The 16,894-nt window shown below is 34.8% G+C and overlaps 1 protein-coding gene across 8 annotated transcripts in view; it reads right to left on the bottom strand.

The window, feature by feature from the left end:
- Nucleotides 3,272-16,894, bottom strand: part of HFM1 (HFM1, ATP dependent DNA helicase homolog) — a 58,450-nt gene continuing 44,827 nt past the window's right edge. For 4 of the 8 annotated variants that reach the window (XM_021404912.1, XM_021404914.1, XM_021404915.1 and 1 more), the window contains 14 exons: nt 15,722-15,807; nt 14,705-14,788; nt 12,467-12,624; nt 11,147-11,250; nt 9,477-9,632; nt 8,947-9,042; nt 8,440-8,558; nt 7,539-7,621; nt 7,265-7,374; nt 5,672-5,770; nt 4,859-4,919; nt 4,473-4,578; nt 4,074-4,231; nt 3,272-3,851 (listed from right to left, as the gene is read on the bottom strand). In XM_021404912.1, coding sequence (XP_021260587.1) covers nt 3,785-3,851; nt 4,074-4,231; nt 4,473-4,578; nt 4,859-4,919; nt 5,672-5,770; nt 7,265-7,374; nt 7,539-7,621; nt 8,440-8,558; nt 8,947-9,042; nt 9,477-9,632; nt 11,147-11,250; nt 12,467-12,624; nt 14,705-14,788; nt 15,722-15,807 — 1,487 coding nt within the window. In that variant the 3' untranslated portion in view covers nt 3,272-3,784. The other 4 variants (XM_021404917.1, XM_021404916.1, XR_002441200.1 and 1 more) reach the window with 4 other exon arrangements.

The raw sequence follows: 16,894 nt of genomic DNA, 5'->3' as shown, positions 1-16,894 counted from the left end.
AATTGTCTTATGTTGAATTTAATTAGTGTATTTTATCATCAGCGTCACACCTGAAAGGAAGCTGCATGCAGCAAAATTAGTGGAGCACAGCCATCTTTTGCTGTACAGAAATAAGACTACTCAACATAGAAAAGCAAAATCCTTATGGGGGTAAAAGAACCCAGGCATCTCATTTACACAAGAAAAGCAAGATTCATTTAATTTACTATGAATTTACAGCACATCGGCTTTTCCACACTAACTCTATGTGGTCACTTTCATCATAACATAATTTGATGAGTTCCACTGGAGAGTAATTCAGCCCACTTACAATCTGAATCATCTTCTGATACTGTCTGTCTCTTTCTAGGGAGTACAGGTAAACAAGGCTTATCACCTTTGGATTATTCAATTAAATGACTAAAATTAGAGAGCTCTTAATAGCTATGTCTATGCTCACCTTTTGGGGCATGACTAGGATTTTGGTTTCCTAGGCATTCGTATCTAGCATCCGTGGAGAAACACCAGAGTTCCTGCTATGGAAATCAAAAATATTTTGGCAGAGGTAAACTCTTTGGCATTTTTACACGTCGTAACACGTGACTAAGATTTGCTTAACTGGGACTGCTGGTCTAAACACAGCAGCAGTACAGTAACTGTGAGTTACCTTTATTTGAAAGTTTTAATTAAAAAAATAAACAAAAAAATACCAATGAAAAAAGAAAAACACCAACAAAAAAAGCCCATATAAACAATCCAACCTTGAGTAGATTTTTCTAATTCTGCAGTCAGTTCGGTGTTTTTGCCCAGATTAGTTTTGAAGCATAGTTACTGTGTATCTGAATTTAATGATTGCCTGGGAGACATAGTATGGTTATCAGTTTTGATCTTCCAACTATTATGATTCAAAAAATGGAACAATAAGAAAACAAATGTTACCATATGAAAAAAATCATTCCTTCTCTTGAGATAGTAAACATTTACATGTCTTCAAGTACTACCCAACTGATTTTCTGAAAGTGATTTGTACTTTAAAGAGTCATAGAGCTAATATGAATAATGAAGCAAAACAACATCAAATAAACTACTTATCTTTGAAATAACATTTTTGCATTAGAGTTCAACATTATTGTAAAGACACTGCAGCACTGCAGTGTTGCCAGTAACAACAGCACATTTTTGTAATTTTCCAAGTATGATATATAGGATGCTGGCCTCCTATGAAAAATAGTCAGGAAGTGATCTTAGAAACCATTTGCAAAGTACTTCAAATAGTTTTGGAAGTATTGAAATGCATTTACTATCATGTGTTCTGACTACAGATAAAATTAGAAATTAAAGGCTTTTAAAATCAACAGAATGAAAAAACTTGAATACAGTATCAGAAAATTAATCAGCCTGAACCTTCAAGAAATCAAAAAATAACTACTGAACTCCTGCACTGAGGAAAACCTTAACAGGAAAATAAAATACCTGCAAGGATAACTTTCTGAGGTAACAATTTAAACATACACTTATCATCTAAGGTAGAAATAAGTGGTTACATTTAGATTATAATAAAAATGAAGCAAAAGTGGCAAGAGTCAGTTACATTCTAGACAGTATGTATATTACTAGACTATTACAGAGAAAAATACAAATATACTCTCAGTGTAGAAACGGAGTAAAAGACCATCTCCAAGCTGAAAAATACTTCTTTAGTACAGAGAAATAAATACTCTATTCATTTTTATCAAGATCTAAGCATGACCAGCTTCTACTACAGTCACTGACACATAGGTCAGAACTTTTAGGGGGAGTTTCATGAAGACTAGCAGCAAATAGTTCAGTGTGTGCCATGAGAACCACATTCGGATTGCAAGTGAGATCTGAGCAACTGGTATATAAGTAAGGTTTTGGAAAGTGACAAGTTGAATCATCCCAAGATTACATAAATTATTTATAATCACAATAAATTTGTTTCTTTCCAGTCCTCCACAAATTCTCAATAAATGGACACTCAGAATTAACCCTAGATAGTAAGTAGTTGATGGCTTTAGATCTGATCCATCACAAATATTTGTGGTACTTGATTTAGAAGATGACAATGCTAAGTCTGCTGTCTTCTGCTCTAGCAGAAGGGAAACACAAAAACAAAGGAATATGAAAGAAAACTCAACAATGAAAGATCTTGTTACTGCTGCTCAGTTCTTCAAGCCATGAAAGGGACTAAATAGCAGAATTTATACTGGGAGCCAGCAATCAGACTGTCTAGGGCCAACTAACTCCTCTGAACTTAACTTTGTGCAGAATTCAAAGCAAAGCGCCATAGCATTCAAGTTTACGTGCTGAGTTTAAAATAATCTTTTCAATTCTACCTAGAGACCATGACAAGACATTTTCTATTCCACTACAGCTTATGATACTGTATATGGCTAAAAGGACACATGGATACATTAGGTCCTGGTTTCTAATTCAAATCTGGGCACTTCTGGGACACGTAGTGGTTTCCATATGATATGCTCACATGGGTTTCTGTGGAGACCAAGTTGCAGACAAACTAGTGTTTTCCATATCTAACTTTAGTATCAGACTGTTCTCAGTTTCGGTCTAGATATAGCCAACTACTGGGTTGAGGGAAGGAAGGATTTGACGAGAGATCTGACATACAACCGACTTCTGGAGGCAATGAAATAATTGAGGTGCTCCAAAGTGTGTTAAGAGATTGGGCCTGCTAGAAATTGTACAGTCAAAAACATGTATTGGTTGAGTGTTGAGGCTGCTTGTACTTGGTCATTCTTTCTTATAGAGAAAGAGTTATATACATATATGGGGTAAAGTAACATATTACTAGTCAAGAAATATAGAACCATGTAGTGCAGTGAAACACGGTTGTGTTTTGTTGCACTGCAAGCAACATTGCAAGAACAAACAGCTAAGGTTCCATGTGCTATTTTAAAAGTTTCACACATTTTGAATAATTAACATTGAAATTTAATATTCCCTAAAATCCATATGAAGAGAATATCATATTTTTCTACCCATTGAACTTACAATATCTATTGTTCAAACACAAGAGCTGTAAGAAGTTAGCCAAATCCAGTACTTGGTTGCCTAAATTTGTATTGAGAGACATACATGTCTGTGTTATGACCTCAAGTATCAAAGCGAACAGCTAAATATAGCTTTAGAATACTGTTTATATACATTAAACAACTGTTTTGTTGGGATCCTGGAAGGACACTTACATGATGGAAGTTATGCTTTTTTTTTAACAAGTTGATAACACTATCGAAAGGAGTACAGCCTAGAGTAACTTGCTATTCCATTACTCTTTATTTTATTTTAAATCAAATTATTTAACAGAATCAGAAAAATTCAGCATTAAAAGACTGACAAACAATATCAAAAAGCTTTAAGAAATTTCTGAGGAAAAAGTTTTTCATTAATTTAAACAGTACTTAGGAGCAGGACATGAAATAAAAGGCTTACTATTTCTTAAATGATTTTTGTACTTTATCTATGGAAACATTTTCAGCTTGAGAACTCCTTTGACACATTCCTATATTTTTCTTTTCAATCCTGAAAACAGCAAGGTCAACAAATGAAAACGTAAGCAATTTTCCAAATGAGATAACATACCAGAATTCCATTAAATAGACAAACTTTTTTTTTTTTTAATATATAATGATCTACTGTGTGGCACTAGTCCCAGTATTGGTAAATAGTTGCAAAACAGAGAAGAAATTCTCTTAACAGTATCTGAAGGCTTCATTCTGGAAAAATGAGTTGGTTTTTGTTCAGCACTTACAATATATTTTATGTTTTAAAGTATGTCATCAAATAGTCCAAGTAAAGGCTTGACATCACTGGTCTCATCATCAGGAAGATATCTAATGAATATTGAGCAAAATAAAATAAAATTAGGTACAGTACACAAAAACCTATGATATCAGGAACACTATGCAAAATATTTTCTTCCTAAGAATAGTTATCTGGTAGTACTACCATGCAAATTCATCTTTTGAAAACGAATTTGTAGTAAATCAACAAATTGCCACAAAGAACTAAGCACTTAACACTTAGGCAACAGAGAAATATATACTTCTTATTACCTAGGTTCCATTTCTTCTTCCTGTTCCTTCGTGAAAATGAAAAAATTCTCTTTCCTAGTGAATTTAGAAGAGTCTGGGATTATTTCTGAAATTGAAGAACATTGTATTTTTTCCAGCTCCTGTGAAAGATTTGAATGCTTGTTTTCTTGAGAAATGAACTGCAAGGCAAATATTAAAATGTTAAAAAAACTGCTAGATAGCTTCTTGTAGCCCTAGTTCTTTGTCACATCAACGTCATGGTGAACACAGAATGCATGCTTGTTCAGGGTTTGGACAACTCAGATAGGTTTAGAAACTCAGTTTGTTCAAACCGATTCACGTCAGGTACCATAAATACATTTACACTTGAAAGACTAATTTAATTACAGGAAATCCTATTATAAAAATGTTTTTACTCACCGTATTTATATGTCCACTCTGTACAGGTAATTCCACTTTTGATGAGCTATTATACACAGAGAGAACTGGGTTCTGAATACCGCTCTCATCTTGTAATAGGCAAGAACTGAAATTGTCAAGTTAAGAAAATTAAGTTATTTTCACAGAAATGCAAAATAGTTTACTTTTCAGTTCAGGATTTTCCCTCCACACCTAAATAAAAAGTCATTTCAAATGAGTGAACAATTCCTATATTTTTAAAGTTGAAATTTCACTCGATGTTCTCAGTAGACACTCTTCTATATATTTAATTATGCATGTGAACATCAAAATGTGAACATAAATACATGTAAAATATAGACAATTTTAAAAATGAATAAAATTGCAATAAATTATATAATGCTTACTCTTCTGAAATGTCACTTGTGGCTTCACTTGTTGAATACTTGTGAAGGGTTTCATGCTCATCTGAAATGTGAAAACAGGTATCTTCACGCTCCATTTAAGAATCAAAGTTTTAAACCAGCCACCCAACAACCAAAAACCATTGTAAATGTTTTACATATCATAAGTAATAAATATCCATGTGCCCCAGCAGGAGTAGGCCCCAGGCCAGAGCTGCAGCCTGTGGGAGAGGAGCTTGTGGCTGCCACCCATGGGGATCCATGTCGGAGCAGTGTGCTCCTGACAGATGAGCCCCATAGTATGGAGCCACATTGGAGCAGTGTTTGGAGAGCTGCAGCTTATGGGAAGCCCACACAAGATTGATTTGGGAAGGAAGGCTTCCTGTGGGAGGGACCCGTCATGGAGGAGAAGCAAAGAGCGATCATTGTGGAGCAGCAGAGATGAAGCATTATGGACTGAGTGCAGCTCCCATTCCCCTGCACCACTCGGAGAGAAAAGTAGAAGAGGGTGGATGAGGGAAAGGTGTTTAGTTTGCTTTTACATCTCACTGCTCTAGATTGTCACCAATAGGTAAATATATATATATCTATATAAATAACGCTTGTGCTGAGTCTGTTTTGCCCATGACATTAATTCATGAGTGATCTCCTTTGTCCTTATCTCAGCCAGTGAGCTTTTTTCATCGTATTTTCTCCCCCCATTTTTCTGGGGAGGATGGGGAGTGAAAGCATAGAGGAGCTGAGCTACCTGAGGTGTTTAATCACCATATAAAATGTAAAATAATTTGTATATAGAATTTGTCAAAATAATCTTACCTAATTCTCTTCTGGAAAAGTTGCTAGCAACTACTAATACTTCATCATCAAGATCATCCCAAACGTCATCTCTCAGTTCAGCGTTCACATCCAAAGCATCTGAAAAACAAGATCAGCTTTTACCTCTATCAGTCAAGTTATGCATGAAAGATTCTTCAAGATTTTGTTTTATGCCATTGTTTCTCAGCTTTTCTCACACATACTGAACGATTCAAAGAGAAAGCTGTAATCCATGGACAAGTACAACAGAAACTGCTCTGTTTTAAGACCAGTTGTTCAATCCATTGAAAGGAGGACTGTCACATATGCGTTTTTTCAGAATTATTTTGAGATAAGTTTTCAAGCATTTCCAAGCATTATTGTTAAGATTTTAATTAAAAGTGAGATACTTAACGTTTTAAAATGCTTTTTTTTTCTGGTGCAAAGATGACTTTCCTCACTTTCTGTATCTTTAATTTGTTGTATTCTCTTTCTTCATCACCCATCCAATTCTCTGCTTTTTTTTTTCCCCCATCTCTCCTCTGACACACTCCCCTCTAGCACCAGAACAGTGTTCCACTTTGTTGCCAGGGTCCTAGTATGGCCAAAGAACCCTGATCTAGATTTCTCTCTTAACACAGGGGAAGCAGGGCAGGCTGAAACAAAAGATACCGATCAAGAGACACTCAAAAGCTCCTGGAAGGCACTTTTGAAATTTTGGGTGTGCACAGTCAGCATGGTGCACTACTGCAGACACATACACAGTTTAAAATACCAAACTATAGGTTACTACCATTTCACAGTATATTCTCAATTTCCTGCATTTATTTATACGGAATGGAAAGAGATGTAGTTAATCCTACATAAATCATAGAATTTGGTGCCTTATCTCATTAGAACTATTTCTGGTGTATTTTTTAAAGTGTAGCTGGCCCAGTCTATACGGCTAGGGTTACCTTTTCTGGTACTATTCAATGGAGATGGTTTTTAGTCAGCAATATGTTCCCTTGATGCTGTATGATTCGCCTCATGATTACTCAGCTATAGTAATTCCAGAATATTCAGGGCATGCATTGAGGAGAACATCATGTTTATATACTGATAATAAAGACTGATCATTCAACCTTAAATATAAAAACATTAATGTCCTTTCCAGTGGAAGAAAAGTAGAAAGAATGAATGTGTTTTTGTTTTGTGATGTTTTACTAGTTATGAACTCAGGTATTGAATAGTCACATTTTGTTAACAGCCAAACAAAAGCTCCTATTCCATTAATTTCTTCCAGTAGAAAACGAAAAGAAGAAAAGGTATAGATACTCAGGTAAAATACCTTTCATATTGCAAGTCTTGTCAGCAGAAATACCTTGCACGAAGTATTTTGATCTGTACCCTCATATATTTGAATTTAATCATTATTGTTTTATTTAGAGGTACATGTACAGGCTTAGATCTACATTTGCATTTCTTACTGATACTAGAAGGAAAGCCAGTTAAGGCCACGTTAATTTCCTGTACTGGTTGCTGTTGTGATTTCAGCAAGTTTCAGTTTACACACAAGGTACATTCAATACAAAACAACGAATGTTATGATTTCAAACATTAGTCATAACTTACTATTCTTTCCATAACCCCAGGATTGGAATTGTTTCTGAGATCTTCCTAAGTTATTATAATTATCTACCTGGTCCACTGAAGGCGACAAAAATGACTCTTTATTGCCAGACCTATTAAAAAAAGCAACACTGACATGTCAGTGGAACTGCTGAAGAAAGCTGCAAAAAATAATTTTAAAAACAAAAAAACAATTTTATTCAGAAAACAGGCGCTAGTTAAAATTAAACATACTACCTAAAGACATCTAATTTTTGTTATTTATATTCATTAGTACCTTGATGATGCTGGCATAAAAGATTTGGGTGCAAAAACAAATCGTTTGAGATCCACACTTTGAGCCTGATTTAACATCTGCATCTAAAGAAAGCAGGTTATTGTAATCAATAAGACAAAGACTGAGAAGTGTTTTTTTTAATAATCTGAATTATTAATATTCTATCAAGTTAATATATTTTTAAAGATCACACATTATATCTTTCTGACGTTTAGTTATCTCTTGTGTTCTCTTAAAGAAGTTTTAATTACATGCTTCTATTATAGTTATCCAAATAGCCTGGCAAAGCCAGACCGGGTATCACTAACTCCATCTATATTAGCTGCAGGCCAAATCATTCTTCTCTATTACTAACAAACAAACAAACCTGTGAGGAGGAAATAAAACACTACAATATCTCAAACACACAGAAGATTAGCTTGGCGTCATGTTCAAAGATATGTAGGTCACGTCAAAAGTAATGCCTCCTATTTATTTCCACAGAAACTACAACAGATATGAAGAACACAATACTACTACCCTATAGAGCAAATTCTACGCAGATCTCCTAGTAGCATTACTTTGATAGATACCAGTAATTGCTTTTGTTCACATCATATTTTGCCAAAACCAAGTTACAATACACAATCCAACAATGCCTCTGTACTTCACCCACCACATTCTATCAAATGCCATGAAAATAAAAACAGAGTACATGTAGAGAACTGCAGCAGTCAAAGTATTCCACACACCAGTGGAACTTGTCAAAGATTCCTGGACCTTTAGAATCTTTCTACTTCTCTGCTTTTTGCATTCCACACAGACAATCTTGTAAGTTTGTATTTACTTATGAAAGGAAATATATACAAATACAAAACAGATTTTAAAAATATATTCAAATGCTGATTGTATTCAAACGGACCTTTAACCGTTTTACTGGGGGTACAGAAGATGTAGAGTTCCTGCTCCTTAAATCAGCCAGGTACAAATTAAACTTTGAATCTCCACTCATCTCAGACTTTGGAAGTACTCCAGTTTTACCTGAGAAAGGGTATTAAAAGAACCTTCAATTAGTTTAAAAGGGATAATCATAATTCTTTCTAAATCAATGGAAACTTTGCCACTAAGTTTAGTATCCCTTAATAGAAGATACCAAAAATTTAACACACTAATATTTACATAAGAGGTCAAACTTGACATTCCTCTTAAATCATATGCTAGATGATCTGAAAAATATTAATAGCCTTCATCATCCAATCCCTATTAACGACGTGTGGGTTTTTGGTGGTTTTTTTTTTTTTTTTAGCAAAAATGTATGCCTGACTCTTGCTTGTATCACTTCTGTTAATGCAGACATTGGTATAAACAGAACTACTGTAAATTATACTCATCTAAAAGTAACAGAAATAACATATTTAATGAAACTCACAGCAGTCATGTCCACACACATCTTTATTTTTACAGCGATGGTTACACTCCCTGTTACCGTATTTCTTGTAGGTATTTTCTTCTTCAGACCTGCTTCCTAGATGGATAGAATACAGAAGTGACCATTTTTCATTTTGTATGTGTTGTTGAGAGAATTCCTCCATGCAGTGTAGGATGAGGTAAAAACAATCTGGGTCACTAGAATTTTCTTGCCTTCAACAAAACATTGAGCTGCTCTAACACAATAACTGGAAAAAAATTAACAAACACTATGAAGAAACAGAGGCTTTACCACTATTCCCAAAATCAAACAGCAACATTAGATAGCAAGCTCACAGGATTTTTCTAACTTTCAAATTCATCAAAGAATTGCACTGTAGTACTCAACAAGCAGAAACAGTAGCATTATATTTTTGTTACAGTTGAGATAGAAACAATATGGATAAATAAAGATCTAACTCTCTACTGAACAGAAAATTCAATTTTCTGTTGACTTTGGAATTAGCCAGATGCTGTGATTTCACTGTTTACCTGTATCCACTTTTGCTGCTGGCAGACTTTGAGCTGTGCCACAAGATGCATCAAGAGAAGACTCAGCTTTCAGTTTTTTATTTCTAACTACTTTACCTCCCACTGTTCTTGGTGTTAAGTAAAAGGCTGTATATGTTTTCTGTATATCAAGGCCAACTTTGAAAAAAAGAAAAATTGTTTCAAATTGTTACAGACTATTTCTCGAACTTCTGATTATTTGTACTTTTCTAAAGAGTTTAGGAAAGTATTAATCTTTAATAAAGACCATGGAAGTTTGTTAGGAATGCAGAACATTAAAAGCAAGCTTATTGTATTAACGGATTTAATGTAGTTAATGTAAAAAATTACACATTTTCTGAAATTAATGCCATCACTACTATATGAATAATATAGCTATACTATACACAATTAAATTTTTTTTAATAAAAAATTCTGCATTGTTGTAGAACTAGGTTTATCTTTGACTTTGCACTGCTGATATAATTTTCATTGTAAAACTGTACTTCAGTCTAATTTATAGGACAGCAGCTTTGTACTGACAAAGAAATAAAATGAGAATATTAATAGTACTTTTGAATTTGAATGTTAATGTTTTGAGATTTAACTAAACCAAGCTTGGTAACAGACTATGACAGATACCAGTTATAAAAAAGAGCATTTTGGACTTCTATTAGGCAAATACTGCTGGGAAACAAGACAGGCTTTTCAAAAATGTGAGATTTCCTCAATGTCTGAAACAGGTGCAGAATAAAGTAAGTAGGCACTAAGAAGACCTGCTTTTAGTGTAACTTCACTGTTACCAATGGGACAGTTTCAGAGAAATTAACTTTTTTTTAACTGCAGTTTTACTGCAGTCAGTACAATTTGTAGATGGCAAAGTATTAATAAAATTACAACTTGTTGTCATCTCATGTTTGGTTAGAAAACATTCCTTCCAGCTTGAGCCACAGGTTTAAACATAGGAGTACATATTATTCTAGGCTGAATTACTGTAATAGTCTTAATATTTAATGGTTTCCTGGAAAAAAACAAATATACTTCAGTTAATCTGGCACACAGAAATCTTCTTTACAACTGGAGCAGGATGAAGAATTTACTACAGCGAGTTCATTTTTTAATGTAGTTCAAATTCTGTGTTTGAAAAGTCATTACTGTCCTTCATCTGCTCCCGTAGCTTCAGTTTCATGGAAACAGGCTTTGAGGGAACAAATGTTGTTTCTGAAGGTGTGAAGATTTCAACATTTTTCACTGTAGAAATTTCTTGCTACTGAAGTGGAGATGCATCTGCGTCTAATACATTTATATGCAATATTTAAAGAATGCAAAATCTCACCATTTGCAAATACAGTTCTTCCAAGTACAAGTAACCTATAAAGCTGATAGATTAATTCAACTTAAAGGTAAAGTGGAAAAGAAAATCTTAATTTGTATTAACTGAGCAAAATTCTATCCCTTAAGAACAGTTTTGTTTGAGAATGTTAATATTCTACTAAATAAACGGATTTGTAATTAGAACAGATAGATAATACTCCATATTAACACTGTAAAAAGAACAGAATTTGCTTTCCAGTTTAGTTTATTATATTTTGGTCTGACATAAAGTATTTTAATAACTTATTTTATATTCTTATGCAGTTATTTTTATGTTACAAGTACACCGATTAACTTACCATAATCAGAACTAATTAAATTTATACAAATGTCATCTGATTTAAGAGCTCTTTTCACTTCAATTTTCTTCATCCAATTTCCAGTTTTCAGCAGCATGGAATCCCTGTAATGCATCAGTAAAGCTTTATGAGATATGGTCAGCGTAAACAAGACTGTATACTACAGAATCAGTAATTACATAAAAGAATCTTTCTTTGGCTTTGGCTCTCGGACTTTGCTTGATAAGTGGCCTAAGAACAACCTTTCAATAATATATCATCTATGGTCTTAAGCCAGGATCCTGCAGATCAGTTTCAGTTCTGCCAAAAGTGCCAAACCCTGGCCAGCACTCCCATGTAGATCATACAGTTAGAAAAGACTTCATCTCTTTTTCCATTTGCTCTAAAAATAAGTTATCTAACTAGAGAATTTAATTTCATCTCTGACATAGAAACAGTTCTGACAATGACATTATTAAAGAAATATTGCTAATACCCATAAGTAGCAAGTCAAGAACATATATATTTTTAAAGATATTTTACTTGTGTTTTGACTTATGAGGCCTTCTACAACATGGTGCCACTGTTGTACAGATATTTACACATACTCTCTGTGCTGATATGCACACAAGCATGTTTGTTTTTTTTTTTCTTTGTTGTCAACGGTTTACAGGTGTTCAGCCCAGTTCCGTGACGAAGGGGACGGAGGACTCACAGGCCCACACCCCGGGAAAAGGGAAAAGGGGAAAAGGGTAAGGAGAAGGCCCTGAGAGCAAAGAACAGCAGCAACAATCTGAGGAGAAACAAACTAATTTACTAAATAAAATATCGGAATGCAAAACAACACACTATAATACAATATAATTACAATTTAAGCTGATAAATCCAATACAGAGAGAGAGAATGTCCCAAAATCAAGGTAGGCCTTACTCTACTACCAACGATAAGACGGCTGGAGAGCGAGGTGCTGCCAAGACAAGAGATGGCGGAAAAAGGGACGAGGTCTCGTGATCTGCAAGTTTTTATCTTTTCCCTCTGTCCGGAAATGGTAACAGAGGAGCAAAGTACCCTGGGGAATGTAGCAGTCCTTCTCTTCTGAGAACCAGGTACATTCATTACATGATGTTACGATGTGGAATACCAATAACCGAAAATCACAAAACCATGACACTTTGTATTGAGTCACGCATCATTTTAGGAGACAATTGAGTAACTACAGGATAAAGACTAATTTTGTGATATTTGGCATAACTAGAAAGTATCGCAAAAACTGCAAGACAACAAAGGATTAAATGGCAACAAACTTGAAAGAAGTGAGGAAAAAAACCTGATTATACATACATTATTTTCTGAATAAAAATTACTTGATTGTCAGCATCTCCTACAACCAGCGTAACATAGTGAAAGTCTGACGCTGTTCTCCTTGTCTGTAGCTGCTCAAAGTTTGTTAATCTGGTGGTTACTAAAATTTCAGCCAGTGTATCACTGTATTTTGGAAGCTAGGAAAAAATTATACAGAAGATGACATAACTGCTAAAATATACTAAGTAAAACATACATCTTTCCATAAATTTTAATGTTGATACAACCACAAAAGCTCAATTTGAGCAATTTGCAGTACAATTTCTATGTGCTGTGCTTGGACACTCTTATATGTCCAGGTAGAGGCCAGCCACAAGTAGTGTCTCCCAGGAATCTACCGCAGGATCAGTGCTCTCCCAACATCTTTATCAACAACTTGGACAGTGGGACTGAGTGTACCCTCAACAAATTCACTGATGACACCAAGCTGAGTGGTGCAGTTGACACAATAGAAGGAAGTGATGCCATACTGAGGGACCTGGACAGGCTCAAAAAGTGGGCTCACGTGAACCTAATGAGGCTCAACAATGTCGAGTGTAAGGTGCTATACTTGGTTTGGGGCAATCCCAGAAACGTGTACAGACTGGGAGAAGAACTTATTGAGAGCAGCTGTCTGGAGAAGGAGTTGAGAGTCCTGGTGAACGAAAAGCTGGACAGTAGCTTGCACTTGCAGCCCAGAAGGTTAACTGTACCCTGGGCTGCATCAAAAGAGGTGTGTCCAGCAGGGCAAAGGAGGTGATTGCTTCCCTCCCCAATGCACTTATAAGGCCCTACCTGCAGTACCGCATCCAGGCGTGGGGGCTCCCACCAGCACAAGAAAGATGTGGAGCTGCTGGTGCAGGTCGAGAGGGAGCCCATAAAGATGATCAAAGGGCTGGAGCACCTCTCTTATGAAGAAAGGCTGAGGGAGCCAAGCTTGTTTAGCTTGGAGAAGAGAGGCTCTGTGGAGATTTCACTGTGGCCTTCCACTACTTGAAAGGAGCTTATAAGCAGGAAAGGAAGTGACTTTTTACATGTTCTGATAGTGACAGGGCATGGGGGAATGTCTTTAAACTAAACGAGGGGAGATTTAGGTTAGATGTCGGGAAGAAATTTTTTGTTCAGAGCGTTGAGGCACAGGAAAAAGTTGCCTAGAGAAGCTGTGGGTGCCCCATCCCTGGAGGTGTTCAAGGCCAGGTTGGATGGGGCCCTGGGCAGCCTGATCTAGTGGGTGGCAACCCTATTGGAGCATGGAACTAGATGGTCTTCAAGGTCCCTTCCAACTCAAGCCATTCGATAATATGGTACTATCTTAGCCATAGCTGAATACTTTATTTTTGATTAAGTATCGAGAAAACAAAACAGTCTACATCAAGTCCCCCTAAAAAAATCCCTCCTCAGTTCAATGCAAGGTGCAAGAAGAAAACTAAGAATATTTTGTTTTCAGATTCAAATGTATGACATTCCAACATCCCTCTATGTTTATCATTGCTGAATCTTTCTTCTGTGAATAACTTTAGAGACACTCATCAGCTATTAAGTCAAATGAAAAACTAGAATAGAACTTATTTAAAAACAACGTTTCACACAAGAATACAGCTTTTAACCTCAAAGGCATCTTAATTTGCACTGACTTCACAAAATGTTAAAAATTTTTCATTTCAGAGAACTGAGGCAAAGTGGCTATTTGACATAATCAAGGACAAAGACAGAATGCTTATCAGAACCTCAGAGAACACAGAATTAAAGCATTAGATTACGCATTACCATTGAAATGGTACCAGCTAGGTTAATGTAATCACTTACTCTTTCTATATATCGCAAAATGTGACAGAAAATTAACATTAGCTAACACTTGTTCAGTAAGTTTTATTATACAGTTGTTCTTCTGTCTCTCAGGTAGGGTGTTTTAAAAAAATATTTTAAAATATTTAAATATATTTAATTTAAAATAATTACATATAAAGATAGAATGTGAATATATTGATTTGCAACTCTAATACAAAACACTATTAACAGCGGAGGGGAGAAGGAGCCAAGTTGATGTACTATAGGGAATGTTTATTCAAAATCTGTCCTTCAGTGTTTAAGAGTTTCATTGCACTTGCTAAGGTGAAAGGAGGTCATGATATTGTGCAATGCTGTATCAGTGAGGGCTCAGAATCTCTTAGCAGTAATATTTGCGCTTTCATTTAACAATATCAGCATAAAACCATAAAATAAATAGAAAAGCTGTACCTGTTCAATGTTAAGTTCATATTTTGGAAGGTGCAAAACAGATTCTTTTATCTGGTTTCCAAAAGGAGGATGTCTGTTTAAAATCTGCAAAAATTTAGTTTCATTTCTGATACATTCAACTGACCAGCAATGCCGGCACAAAAGTAAATTCAAGGGATCAAAGTCACCAGAGTAATTACGCCACGAACAAAAGCCCTTATCACTCCTAGTTCTCTACTGTCAGTGATGCCCAGAAAAGCAACACAACCAAAAGAAAAGAAAATTCTTTTTCCATCTTTTCCACAGTGCTCTCTCTACTGTTCAGTAACAGCCAATGAACTAGCTCATGACTTTGAAGAACTCGACAGGTTTCATGAGTTGACACTTCTATGCTACCCTACCTTTAGTGAAAACAAAACAGAAATGAAAGGAAAACTTGAAAAAAGGGTAGGAAAGAAAAAATCAAATTCTTAACGCCAGAACAGAAAAACCTGAATAAGATCAATTTCATTTAGAAATCTATTCCAGAACACTGGAAATGCAGAAAAGAAGTCAAGAGCCAAAGAACTTGTCCTAGTGTAAAATCCAAGTTGCCTAGAATTGGGAGCGTTTTATAGATGATTCAAGTAGCATTTTATTCTATGACTACCTTTAACTAAAACTGTCAAAAATGCAAATTCAGGATTTTCATCATTAACATAAATTAAGAGTAACAGTAAAAACAGAGAAGGAAATATACACTTACAAACATTACTAAATGGGGAATGCATGTTGCTTTTTGTTTCAAATAATATTAATAATGAAATTCTACGTATATAAGCAGCTACTTTCCAAAACAAGCCAAATTAGCAAAGTCATACTAAATTTCCTAAACTAAAACATCATACACATTTTCAAGAAAAATCAGAACAGTAACTGCACTCTTTAAATTCACTAGCATATACGAAGAAATCACTTTGAACACTCAGTTTTGCTGGCAGTCATACAGCAGACACATTATTTTCTTAATGGTTATCTGCATACAAAATAATAAATTACCAATTCAAGTTCCCTTGCATTTGTGTCTTCTATTTTTTTAAATGATGTCAGCCCAGCATTTACCATAGCATTTGACAATGATACACCTGTAAAAAATTTAAAAGTTTTATGTTGTTAAATGACAATTAGTAATCTCAAATTATTCTAACTGTATTATAGCAAGTAAAAAAAAAAAGCAGAAATAATTTTACAGTATGCTTGTTCAAAGCTTTTTGATCAGCAAATAACAATCTTTTTTTTTTCAACTAAATATTTTAGTATTAATTTCACTTACCATTAATAAAGAGAAAAAGAAATGCAGGGAAAGCAAATATGAAAACGTTCAATATTACTATAACGACAAGTTTTATATACATTCTCTAGTACAAAAATCATGTCATATCACTTTCTATGAGAGTAAACAACATTTTATATACATTTTCCAGTATAAGACAGATTTTAGATCAGATTCTACACGAGTCAACAAGCAAGCATTCTGCATATATATGATTAAAATAGAGAATGTCATTCACATGGAAAAAAATTTGAGTCAAATAATCCTACCCAAGGAATTACTTAATAATATGTTAAAGTCAAAAGGATCTCAGTGCATTTAAGTAAACTAATAATAAAAATAACTCCAGGAAAAATGTTTATGACAATCTTCAAGGAATTGTTGCAAGTTTAGCAAAATATTTTCTCATTTACATTACATGAGAAGTAGACTGGCAGAGAATTCTACATGCAACCTTATTCCTTTTCATGATTCTCCATTCTTTTAAACTTTTAGTGAGATTTAGTCAACGCTCTACATATGAAAAGGCATTTCCTTAGCCAGAACTACAGCCTACTGCAGTGACTGAAATAGTTTTAGATAAAAGACAGTACCAAATAGTTAGAATGAGAAGATGTATTCATCATGTGTAATTCTGAAGGAACAGCAAAAGTAACCTGAAAATTAGGAAGGAAACTTCTCAAGAGACTCAGGTTGCTTTTTGGAGGACACATGAAAGCAAACTTTCAAGAAAGGAAACATTTCAACTCAAGATTTTCACAATTTGAAAAAACATAAGGGATTGTTAAGACCCTTCTTCCTTTTAAGTGTATTTAAACACCTCTGGGGTGGACATAAATACAGATGAGGATCATTTGTATCTTATGTTTTCCCACTAATGGAAACCTTTCTACCATTTC

Source organism: Numida meleagris, chromosome 7, assembly GCF_002078875.1.
Source record: "Numida meleagris isolate 19003 breed g44 Domestic line chromosome 7, NumMel1.0, whole genome shotgun sequence".
Taxonomy (NCBI): Eukaryota; Metazoa; Chordata; class Aves; order Galliformes; family Numididae; genus Numida; species Numida meleagris.
This window is presented reverse-complemented; position numbering and strand designations above follow the sequence as displayed.